This window comes from Melanotaenia boesemani, chromosome 20, assembly GCF_017639745.1.
Source record: "Melanotaenia boesemani isolate fMelBoe1 chromosome 20, fMelBoe1.pri, whole genome shotgun sequence".
In the NCBI taxonomy this organism is placed as follows: Eukaryota; Metazoa; Chordata; class Actinopteri; order Atheriniformes; family Melanotaeniidae; genus Melanotaenia; species Melanotaenia boesemani.
Genome location: NC_055701.1, coordinates 10,925,771 through 10,938,406, shown reverse-complemented (window position 1 = coordinate 10,938,406; position 12,636 = coordinate 10,925,771). Strand labels below are relative to the sequence as shown.

Sequence of the window (12,636 nt, the reverse complement as noted above, 5' to 3'; positions counted from 1 at the left end):
CAATTAAAACATGAAGAACAGAATAAAAAAATTCTTTTGAAGACTGCAAAGGATTTAATAAAGAAATAAGGAAAAAAGAAAAAAACAGCTGCCAAATATGCAAGTTTGGCCTTTAAAAGTGGAAAAACATCACCACACTGCACACAAATCGAGACTTGAGGACTTTTTCTCCACCTACTTTTAACTGGTATGCTCATTATTTCGAAATCTTTTGTAATTTATGTCCAGTTAAATCTGCAATCGTGCCTAAACTGTTTAAAATCATGTTTAAGTCTCCTATTAAATAACCCTCTGCTTTTTGCACACTTCATGTTGGGCAACAAATGAAAGTTTTCATATTTGTTCATCCTTGGTGGTATATGTCCATCAAATGGTAGTTTATCCGTTGGCTCTCTTCCCCTGTCCACATGTGAAAGTGTCCTTGGGCAAGACATTAAACCACACATAATCTCCATTTTACCTGTCACTTGTAAATTAATTTAGATAAAAGTGCCTGTTAAAGGCATAAAATGTATATTTTTGACTACTAAGAGTCATCACAAGGAAAATAAAATCTACTTTAAAGCTAAAATTCAGTAGGTCTCTACACAATAACTGGACATGTTTCAGAGTGCAATCAAGGAGTGTCATTTCTCTGGCTTTCAGCTGTACGAGGAATTTCTTCATGTGCAAATAATTTAGCATTCAAGGTGGATTTCCGTTGCAGTTCAATCCAGAATTATGCACAAGATATTTGCAAGTCATCCACATGCAGCACAGTTGGTAAGAAATTTCTGTTTTAACAAGTAATGATTCCCATTATGCCATATAATGACCATTATTTACCTAAAACTGTGAAGCTTTGTATTATACTAACACTGGAGGTGTAGGTTAACTATTTTTAGAGGATAAATTAGTCCCTTTACTCCAGTTAAATGACATGATACACACTGGTGACTGAATAGCAGTGTTGGCAGTAGTGACTAAAGTAGTTAAACAAGTAATTTAGCTTTGCTGTAACACAGTGTTTGAGAAGCCATGTCCCTTTTTCCCCTCTCATTCTCACCACTTCTCAAAATCATACATGCTGTACTCTTTTGGTGAATTGTTGTAGAACTGTAAAATGTATGCTAGCCCACTGATTCCACCACAACGAGTTCTTCTCTGACACTTTTTTTTTTAGAGGGATTGCATTCCGTACAAAAAATTTATTTATCACCCCCCTCCTCCTATGCAACATATTTAGTGTCTTAATTCTCCCATTCTGTCATTTTCTGGCACTTACAAACAAAATGTCTGACTGTTGCAGCCCCACAGCGTAATCAAATTAAGAGGAAATAAAGAAAAGCAGTTACTTTGTGAGGTAGCTTAAACACAATCATGAAACAAACCAGACTTCAAGTTATTTGTTTGCGGCTAAAAGAAAAAAGTTTGGACCAGTTTTCACCTTGTACTAGCGACTTCAGGTAAACTAAATATTGATGATTCCTTCACTGGATGATTGTGCTGGTCAGCTGAAGTTTGCTTTTAATAAACTGTGACAGCGCTTCATTTAATTACCTTCCAAGCATTACTGAAACAATCTCATCAGGGGAATTTTCACTTTTACAAACATCTGGTTAAAGATTTTCTGCAGAAGAACACACTGTAATGGACTGTTGAAATGGGTCACAAAAAATGATTGGGAGGGATCACATTTGTGTTGGTCTATATTCAGGTTTTTCTTTTTATGTTTTTAAAAGCTATCCATTAAACCTGATAAGAGGTGGAAAGTGTTTAACAAAGTGTGTCCTGTGTCTCAGGCTGTCTTTGATGAGATTGCAGAGCCAGGGTCATATGGAAGCCATTTCTACTTTTCTCCCTCGTCTCATTTTAATTACTCAGTGTAGCCCCACATCTCCTCTCCCCGTCCACCCCCGCTCCCCAGGGAGGCCAGAGTTCAGACTGAGCTCTGTGCACGCCAGGTTGGCATGACACGCAAGTTCATCTCTGCTCTGCCCCCCCCCCCCCCCCCCCCCCCAACCCAACATGCCAAAACTATGTGATTAGAAACCTGAAATCCCTGCAGTGTAGATATTAAACATGGCTCCTATCCTGGAGATCTGTAGTGAGGCCTGGCTGAAGAGTGAAGACACAAACTGTCCAGTCAGTGAAAAGCAGATATATTATCTCAGTGTGTTTCTATATTAATAATAGAAGAACTTTAGTTCCATCTGCAGCAGTCTGCATGATGATGTGTGACCCTACTGAACTTTCTCATGGCAAAAAAACTTTTTCTCAAACTTTTTTCTTACATTCATGCAGAAGTTTAGAAAAAATACACAGTGTTTTCATGCAAAGCCATATATCTAAAAAAGGTGTGAAAAACTATTTACTTATTTATGTTCAGCAATTTTTCAGTGATATACTTTGACAATAAAATTTCCATTTGGGATTAATAACGTATTTTTAGTTTAGAGTTACATTTAAAGGACTATTATTTGGATCTCAGAATAATTGATGATGAGGGCCAGATGCCTCACCAGGACTGTTGTTGCTGCACATAACATATAAAACCTAATGCTGCACAGAAAGCCGTCATTCCTGATCATGAACTAAACTACTGTGCCACTTTCCAATGAATTTCATCCTGCAGCCAATTTCTGGTGTTTTTACTATAACATTATGCCTTTTCATTACTTCTTAATTACCCTGTCAAGTGTGAAAACTGTGCAGGGGGGGTCATTACTGGATTGAGTCAATGAAAGTCTTATGTTAGGCTTTTGGATGGAGTTAAAAATGGTTTAGAGGACAATAAGTCATTCTGGAAAGCATTTCTAAATGCATGTGCCTTTTGTCTTATGTGGACAGTTTGATTTTGCCTACAGTGACACATCGTTGGGGACAGCACAGCATCTACCATGTCTAATGGGCATATGAGAAACACCAGACTTTGGGGATTCTCTAAATTTTCACTATTCAAATTAATTTTTCTAATTCACAATTTAGGTTGTCTGAATTTGACTGCGGGTGATTTTCTTTGGCTTTACACTTTTTTATTCTGTGATGTGGGGACATTTATTGGTGGGCTGTGAACAAGAAAATGTTTAACACAGTAAGTTATACAAATGTAACTTCATTTAACTCAAATTTTCAAGCATGAAATTAAATCAAGAATACATACATCTATGTTAGATTATTTTTAACATTTCATTGCTGGATAAAAACAAATTTGCACTGAATTACCAATGTGCTAAAATCTTTATTTAACCAGGAAACAAAACTCTTGAGATCTCAACTAAAGTTTCCTGACTAAGAGGCAGTATCTCAGTCAGCAGTGATACCATGACAATACACCAAATTAACATAATAGCCAATATTTTTATTTTCAAATTATATCGACATAGAACAATATAAAGTAAGCGTTCTGTTTTGATACACGTTTTAATATCTTTTAATCCGCTTTGTATTCTTTGAAATCCCAAGGGGGAATATGTGGCTTAAGATGGTGCTCCACTATATTCTCTACTTGGTCACAGGCTGGTTAACTTCTTAACATACTCAAGGCAGAAAAACTGTAAAGATTATCCCAGTAGCAAGGAATTGAGATGTCTTTTTTTTTTTACAGTACCACAGTCCAGAGTGGGGATCTATTGGTATGGCAACGCTGAAGTAAGTTGTGGTTTTGATTGTATTTTTCCCAGGCTGTTTACACACAAACAACTATCAGGTCAGACAGTAACAATTTTCAAGTATCTCTTTCCTCATCCTGTGGTTTGGCAGGAGAAAACACTCTCATTTCAAACATCATCTCTAAGTAGCAATGTCCGGTGGTTTCCCTCTGGCTGCCTGAGATTGCGCTGGCCCACAGAATGTTTGCTGCTGGTCTGTTTACTGGTTTGTCAGAGTTGTTTTTGGCTTGGCTCGGCCCAACTTTGTTCTTGCGCGTCTTTGTTCATTCCTTTCTTTGCTTTCCTAAATCCCACCAGCTCTCCGGTTGGACCCCTGGCTTTCCTTTTCCCACTGTCTCACTATCTTCATGAGCCCCAGCCCCCCCTTCTCTCTTCCTGCCTCCCTGTCGGCGCTGTGCGTGACAGTAGCTCACTGAGAAGTGGAAATGAGACTAGTAAACAATGATTAGCTCCAGAGACAAGGCAGGCCGGTCTACCATTGGTCTAGTGAGCGCGCCCACCCGCCAGCACATGACATACAGGCCCCATTTTTTGCCTCCGCCCTGCTGCCCCAAGTACCCTCCCCCCTCACTACTACCCCTTCAGTCAGAGTCAATGCAGGGTCAGGGCCAACCTTTCACAGCCAGGTTACAAGGGGTAATCACAGGCAAACACGGCAGCCACATGCAAAATGCACACAACACCCCCACGCTACCTCCCTCTCTTCAACCCAGTTGCCCACCTTTACCATACACACACACACACACACACCCCTTCCACCCCAAATAAGCACCCCCTTCCTCAGCCACAAACCTGGCTTTAATTAGCATGATAGGGATGTGAGTAGCCACATGTGTATAAGGAGCAGGCGTATGTTAGGAGGGGGGAAGAGGTAGCGGTAGTGTCGGTGGAGTCAAGGGGGTATTCCCTCTATAGGAACAGTGGAGAAAAGAAACAGTGAGCCCCAGTGCAGGCAGTGCAGTCGAAGACATCACTATGTCTTTGGTTAACCGAGGAATCATTCTGGGGGCTTTTGGTACTTGGCCACACCACATTGCTCAAGACAAACAGCTCTGGGACAGAGTTCTTAAAACTCTCTACATCTGTAACAGACTTTTTCAAAGAAATCACAGTGAAGGAATGACACAGAACACATATGTGTAGTTATAATGTCACCTTTATATTTATTTTCACATATACCTAGATAATTGCAAATTATGAATTGTAAATGTAAAAAATACATGAGCATTGGCTTTTACTTTACCAATGACATGACTGCCATACTGTATAACTTTTCCAGCTTTGTATGACAGTAAATTCTCTTGAGTTCTTATTTTAATTTATTTCACACCGTCATGAAAATTTATCTGATAGAAAAAATGTGCACAGTTAATAAGTGCAGCAAAACACATTTGCATTTACAGCATCTGCCATCTTCCTTCCACTTCTGTACTAGTCAAAGTTTTGTCTCCTCTGACTTTATGCCCAACTTTGGAAATGTCTGTGTCTTAAATTAGGGTCATTACATTCCTGCAAAAATAAACTTCATAGTTGGTGGAAAAACAAGAAACAAATTTTACCTTCTGCACTGAGATGGAGAATGTTTTGCTTTGGGAAATTACATCACATTGGGCAAATAGTTTAATAAAATGAATGGCTATTTTTTTTTGGGCTAACTTAACTACTTATCAGTGCAATATTAGAACATATGGACATAGACTTTGTGGCTTTTTTTCATTACTGATGACAGAAAATAGATAAATATGCATAATTTGTCTTCCCATTTTAATTTTGAAATCACTGCTGATGTGGGACCTAAAGTTTGCTGTGCTATGATGTAACGTCTGGGCTCAAGCAGTGCCATGGTTTATTTCTTGGAGATAACAAGATTCAAGTATCAATAATTCATGGTTTGTCTGCTCTGAATTATTTGTTACATAAACACTCATTTAACATGTTCTGGTTCCTTTTAATGCTAGAATGAACAAAGGGACTAACTTAAAGAAAAAATAAGGATAAAAGAATAATTGACTAAGTACTGAGAACCACCTAGGGTGTTTATTTCTGTTGTTGTATTTCTTTAGAAATATAGTGTGAAAATATATATTGTTTATTTTTAAATGGGATTGATTTCTTAACAAACTATACAAAAAATGTGACATGGTGAACTTGTGCAGTTTCTTTGCTTTCTAAATTAAACTACTGTAGCATTCCAGTTGAATTAATAATAAAGTTAAATTAGCTGAAAAGCACAGTCATATAAAAGTAAATTATAATGTATTTAAGCCTGGAAAAATAATTATGCATATACTATTTATAAACTTTAGCTAGAATTAAACAAACCGTATGCAAAAAAAAAAAAAAAAAAATACTGAGCAAAAAGTACTCCCACTGAGTTTTCTGCAGCCAGAAAAAAAAATCATATTACAAGGATTCGCTTAGAAAAGTACTAATTCTGCAAATCCTCCAATTAGTAAAAAAAAATTGACTTGAAGCGACTCCAGCTCTATCACCAGTTGCTGAGTGTTTGTTTTACTTCTCCCTCCCTTTTTCTCTCTCTTTCTCTCTCTGCAGAGCGGTCAGTCATGCTGCTCGCTCACAGTCTCCCTCGATGCTCAAAAGCGCGCGCCTCAAAGAGCGACCGACAGCAGAGAGATAATATAGTGGGGTCTGTAGGGCTACCACAATGGGAGGAGTATAAAAGTTATCCTGAGCCCTGCCCACTAACTGCAAAACGTATAAGACACTGGAGTGAAGCAAAGCAGGCACGTAAGCCTTATATCTAGATGAAAGGACTTACTAATACACAAAAAGAAAGAATTTTATCATAATGACTTCACAGGTAATTGATTAACATATTTTTTAATGTTCTTTTTTTTAGCTTGCATGGATGCATAAGGGATTTTTTCTCACAAATATTTAAGCTCTTAACAGACCTTTTCATTCTTGAAGAAAAAAGTGTGCAGACACTTTGTCACAATGGCACTTGATACTGAGTTTGGTGTGAAGAGCAGCAGCATCATCAGAGAATGGAGTGGACAGCTCCATCCTGCTCTGGTTGCCTCGTTTGTTTTCCTCTTCTGTCTGGAAGCCTGTCTGTGGGTCAGAAACCTCAGGCTCAAGAGAAGACTCCCAGGACCCTTCGCCTGGCCTGTGGTGGGCAATGCCATGCAACTGGGCCAGATGCCGCACATCACCTTCATCAAACTTGCCAAAAAATATGGCAACGTGTACCAGATAAGACTGGGCTGCAGCGACATTGTGGTTTTGAATGGAGACCGGGCAATTCATCAGGCTCTAATACAGCACAGTGCAGAGTTTGCAGGGAGACCAAACTTTGTCTCTTTCCAGATGATTTCTGGAGGCAGGAGCCTGACATTTACTAATTACGGCAAACAGTGGATAGCACACAAGAAAATCGCTCAGTCCAGCCTCAGAGCCTTTTCCTCTGCAAACAGTCAGACCAAAAAAACCTTTGAGCAGCACGTTATGGCCGAGGCCACAGAGCTGGTGCAAGTATTTTTGAGACAGAGCTCTAATGGACAGTATTTTCACCCAGCTTATGAGTTTACAGTAGCTGCTGCTAATATTATGTGTGCCCTCTGCTTTGGGAGGCGATACGGACATGATGACCTAGAGTTCAGGACCTTGCTACAGAGATTGGAGAAGTTTGGAGAGACAGTAGGGGCAGGTAGCTTGGTAGATGTCATGCCCTGGCTTCAGTCCTTCCCTAACCCTGTTCGCAGTATCTATGAGGACTTCAAAAGCCTCAACAAGGAGTTTTTCACTTTTGTGAAAGATAAAGTGGTGCAGCACAGAGAGTCCTTCAACCCTGAAGTGACCCGGGACATGAGTGATGCCATCATCAATGTAATTGAACATGGAGAAGACAGCAGACTGACCAAGGAATTTGTTGAAGCTACTGTCACAGATCTGATTGGAGCAGGACAAGACACAATGTCAACTGCCATGCAGTGGATTGTCCTTCTCCTGGTCAAATACCCCGACATTCAAGCCAAACTGCAGCAGCTCATAGACAAAGTAGTGGGCAGAGACAGACTGCCCTCAACTGAGGACAGAAGTAACTTGGCTTTCCTGGATGCCTTTATCTATGAGACCATGCGCTTCACCAGCTTTGTCCCAGTCACCATCCCGCACTCCACCACCTCAGATGTCACTATTGAGAGTCTCCACATCCCCAAGGACACAGTGGTCTTCATCAATCAGTGGTCTGTCAACCACGACCCTCTGAAGTGGAAGGACCCACACGTCTTTGACCCCACACGATTCCTGGATGAAAATGGGGCCCTGAATAAAGACAAAACCAACAGTGTGATGATTTTTTCATCAGGTAAAAGGCGGTGCATTGGTGACCAGATTGCCAAAGTGCAGGTGTTTTTATTCACAGCGATCCTCCTACACCAGTGCAGCTTTGAAAGCGACCCCTCTGAGATTCTCACTCTTGACAGCTCCTACGGGCTCACGCTAAAGCCCCTCCGATACAGTGTGAGCACCAAGCTCAGGGGAAAGCAGCTTGGCTTAGTTTCCCCTGCATGAACAGCATGCCCCCACATAATGTGACTCCCGCAAACAGTTTACCACCAATGACACTTAACAGTGAGTATCTATGTACCTGCACTAAATGGTTTTGTTGTGTTTCATATATTTAAAAGGAATATTTAAGTCATATCTTACCATGGTCTGTGTTGAATTTGTTGTTGTGCAGGATTTAGAAAATAATTTCAAAGGTGTCCGCTGCAAATAAATTTAAACTTGTGGACTTTAGGGATGCGTTGAAAGTATTACATTTATTCACAAAATGTTATACTTGATCAGATTTTGTATATAAGTCCAGGTTGTGTGCGTGTTTTACTTTCACTAATTCAGCATGAAGATATGTGTGCAAAACACAGCTACACTTAAGCTATTATAACTATATATGAACTACTTGTGAATGTTGAGTCACTTGATGGCTTATTGTTCTCATTTATTATGTGTAAAAAAATATATTTTAACTTTGCCATGTAATTCATATTTCAGGTATGGAAAAACGATATTTAAGTTTAATCACTATCTACTGTACTCAGTGCATAATAAAATATTAAATAAAGCATTTGATCAAAAGAAAAGAAAAATTAGCATGACTAAGATGGGCAGCAAGAAAGAATATGTCGTCATGGAGCAACCCTCACTTTTGAAAGGATAAGGATGAGACATCACCGTGGAGCATGAAAAACTGTGTGCATCCAAGATTCATTTAAACTGTACAAGCACTGCAACTACCCCCATGCCAAACACATCTCACCAGTACAACAAAACACATGTGCAGCACGTTCCTCTCACTTAAAAGGCACTCTCAAAGCCATGTTTGTTTACAGTACCTTTTGCAACGCTTACATGGATGTCAGTGCACTCTCATTAAGCCTCTATGTTCAGGAATTAATGTTATAATACTCAAGAGATGTGTTTTTCAGTCTGTGTCAAGGCAAAAAATGTAAACTCAGAAGGTCTTGAATGTTAAAGCATTCAATCTGTGATGTCTGCTTTCACATTCAAGGCCCACTGAGGCTTTGTACCATGGAAATATAAGCTGTATTTGAAATGAATAAAGTTAATTATGAACAGTCACTGTGTGCATTTTGATTTTGCTCTAAGAGGTACAACACAAAACATCATAATATTCCTTTAAGCCTACTAAGAAAGGAGTATCTCTCCTGGCTGTCATATGAAAATACATGCAGTTTCTCTCTTTTCAATGCATTCTCAGCTCCTTTAGGGCTGAAGGATATTTGCCAACAGTGTGTTTGGCACCAAAGTTGTTTAAATGTCTATCAGAACTCATTTATCATAAATAGAAACACCTGATATATTTTATTTGTGGTTGAATATCACTAAAACTCAAACTGATGCTTATTAAAACTCTTCTTCTTTGCTGCACAAGCACCAAACAAGGCCAGATTTACAGCTGGGGTGCTTTGTTCTAAGTTATGTTAAAAATTACTTTATTGCAGCCACAACCCTGACAGCTACATTATCCCTGACTCTTTGTTTAAAAGATCTATTATAGCTGCAATAACATTGTATATATACATTTTATGGAGCTTAATAAATTTTACTGTTTGTATCTGCTCAGTGTTTGGATCCACAGCTTTCATGCGCACTAATTAATAACAGCTTGGATGTAAATAACAAAAAACAATTCATGTTTAAAATGGTCTTGAAAAATCCATTGGAACATCTAAGTCGGCTTTCCCATGGGAAAAACAACCTCCAGTTCATTGTACAATACTTATCCTTCATTTTATACCAATAGAAAGTATAAATACCATCATACAGGTGCACGAAATTCACTTATAACAAGTTTATATTAAACATTTTGTCATATTCTAGACCACAAATGGTCTGATAACTCGTTTAATCTCATGTTGCATTCTTTGGCAGCAAAACTTAAAATTTGGCATATTTTGGCAACATGGCCAGTTAAGTAGCAGTTCTCCTTTTCCATCATTATTCTATCCAATGCTGGAAGGAGAGGAGGTCTGAGTGGGAACAGAGCTAAGGTCTAAAGGCTGAGGTCAAAATGGGAGGGGAGAGATGATAAAAAACCTGAGTCGCTGACCACTCCCACCATAGAGATACATATAAGTGAAGTGTTAAGTCTTGAATCTGCATTCTTCTGAAGTGGTCATCTGAAGACGAGCTGCACCACTGCTTACCGCTCGAACTCTTCAGCTTCTCAGGAGGAAGGGTGAGACAGCTTATGAGGACTGCTTAGAGGGCTTTTAAGGTTGTTTTGTTATTCTAATTATAATTCAGATACATTAAATATATTTTAATATATGTAAAACAATTCAAAGACTCAAAATGATTTAGTATTTTAAGTAAAATCTGTTTTTGACACAGCGGATGACAAACTGCGCATTAAAATGGCTGAAATGGATGCAGAGTTTGGCGTGAAGAGCAGCAGCATCATCAGGGAATGGAGTGGACAGCTCCATCCTGCTCTGGTTGCCTCGTTTGTTTTCCTCTTCTGTCTGGAAGCCTGTCTGTGGGTCAGAAACCTCAGGCTCAAGAGAAGACTCCCAGGACCCTTCGCCTGGCCCGTGGTGGGAAACGCCTTACAGCTGGGCCAGAAGCCTCACATCACCTTCACTAAACTTGCCAAAAAATATGGCAACGTGTACCAGATAAGACTGGGCTGCAGCGACATTGTGGTGCTGAATGGGGACCAGACGATCCGTCAGGCCCTGGTACAGCACAGTGCAGAGTTTGCAGGCAGACCAGACTTCGTGTCTTTTCGGTCTGTTTCTGGAGGAAAAAGCTTGACTTTCACAAATTACAGCAAACAGTGGAGGATGCACAGGAAAATTGCTCAAACGACAATTAGAGCATTCTCATCTGCCAACAGCCAAACAAAAAAAGCTTTTGAGCAGCAAATTGTGGCTGAGGCAAAACAGCTAGTTGAGATTTTCCTTGAACTAAGTGCTCAGGGCCAATATTTCAGCCCTGCTCATGAGCTGACTGTAGCTGCTGCAAACGTGATTTGTGCCTTGTGCTTTGGAAAGCGCTATGGACATGATGATGATGAGTTCAGAGCCTTGTTGCACCAGATAGATCAGTTTGGACAGACTGTAGGGGCTGGCAGCTTGGTTGACGTGATGCCTTGGCTTCAGTCTTTCCCCAATCCTGTCCGGAGTATCTTCAAGAATTTCAAATACTTGAATAAAGAGTTCTATATGTTTGTGAAAAGCAAGGTGGATGAGCATAGAGTGACTTTTGATCCAGAAGTAACAAGGGATATCAGTGATGCCATTATTGGTGTCATTAAAGAGACTGACAGCGACACCGAGCTCACCAAAGACCACACAGAGGCAACAGTGGCCGATTTGATCGGTGCAGGTATGGATACTGTCTCCACTGCTCTTCACTGGATTGTCCTCCTGCTGGCTAAACACCCTGACATTCAAACCAAACTCCATGAGCTCACTGACAAAGTAGTGGGGCGACACAGGCTGCCATCTGTTGAAGACAGAGCACATATGCCTTACCTAGATGCCTTCATCTATGAGACCATGCGCTTCACTAGCTTTGTCCCTGTCACCATCCCCCACTCCACAACCTCTGATGTCACAGTCAATGGTCTCAGCATCCCAAAAGACATGGTGATCTTCGTCAATCAGTGGTCTGTCAATCATGACTCCTCCAGGTGGAAAGACCCTCATATATTTGACCCTTCCCGCTTCTTGGATGAAAATGGCTGCCTAGACAAAGATCTCACCAATAATGTTATGATTTTCTCAGCAGGGAAGCGAAGATGTATTGGTGACCAGGTTGCCAAAGTAGAGATATTTTTGTTCTTTGCCATTTTACTCCATCAATGTAGCTTTGAAAAGTGTCCAGATCAGGACTTCTCCCTAAACTACTCATATGGTTTAACACTGAAGCCTTTAGATTACAAGATCACGGCCAAACTCAGAGGGGAATTGTTCAAAACCCAGTAAAAAGCTGTTTGATCATGTGTTCTCCAACAAAACAGGTATGTGTTCTAACATAAATCTTTACATCTTGGAGCGATCAGAACTTTTTTAATGCAATAAGCTTTTGACATTGTGATCTGAATTCACATCAGTTTTTGTGTTAAAAAAAGCCCCCTGTAAATTGCACCACATTATTTATTTCAGTCTTTTACTCTGGGTTAGTGATGAAACCATATTAAAGAAAAAGATGTGCACACTTTGATGTTGCTGTGACAATTCATGAGTTCAGTTCATTAAGTGTGCTATTGTAATTATACACATGGGTATTCAATATTTAGTGGAAATGCCTCTAAACTTTTTTTTTTTTTTTTTTTTGCTAACAGAAAGTTATTGTGTGCCAGCTGTGTGGTTTCACCCAAATGCAAATATATCTGTGTGTCAGAGCTTCATCCTAATAGAAGCCATGTGCAGTTATGTACTCTTAAATCACATATAAAATCATGTACTCTAATAATAACTCATGTAACCTT

General features: G+C 39.7%; 2 protein-coding genes across 3 annotated transcripts; both read left to right on the top strand.

Moving 5' to 3' along the window:
* Positions 1 to 6,397: 6,397 nt before the first annotated feature.
* LOC121631733 (cytochrome P450 1B1-like) lies at positions 6,398 to 9,251 on the top strand. The gene has a single exon (XM_041972779.1). It carries the CDS (start codon positions 6,609 to 6,611, stop codon positions 8,184 to 8,186), a length of 1,578 nt encoding a protein of 525 aa, XP_041828713.1. The 5' UTR covers positions 6,398 to 6,608; the 3' UTR covers positions 8,187 to 9,251.
* A 1,066-nt stretch (positions 9,252 to 10,317) lies between these two features.
* Positions 10,318 to 12,354, top strand: LOC121631809 (cytochrome P450 1B1-like). Of its 2 annotated transcripts, none has more exons than XM_041972885.1 (2): positions 10,318 to 10,416; positions 10,533 to 12,354. In XM_041972885.1, exon 2 carries the CDS (start codon positions 10,556 to 10,558, stop codon positions 12,128 to 12,130), a length of 1,575 nt encoding a protein of 524 aa, XP_041828819.1. In that variant the 5' UTR covers positions 10,318 to 10,416; positions 10,533 to 10,555; the 3' UTR covers positions 12,131 to 12,354. The 2 variants fall into 2 exon arrangements, with proteins under 2 accessions (XP_041828819.1, XP_041828820.1); XM_041972886.1 differs by having other exon boundaries at positions 10,325 to 10,377.
* Positions 12,355 to 12,636: the final 282 nt, after the last annotated feature.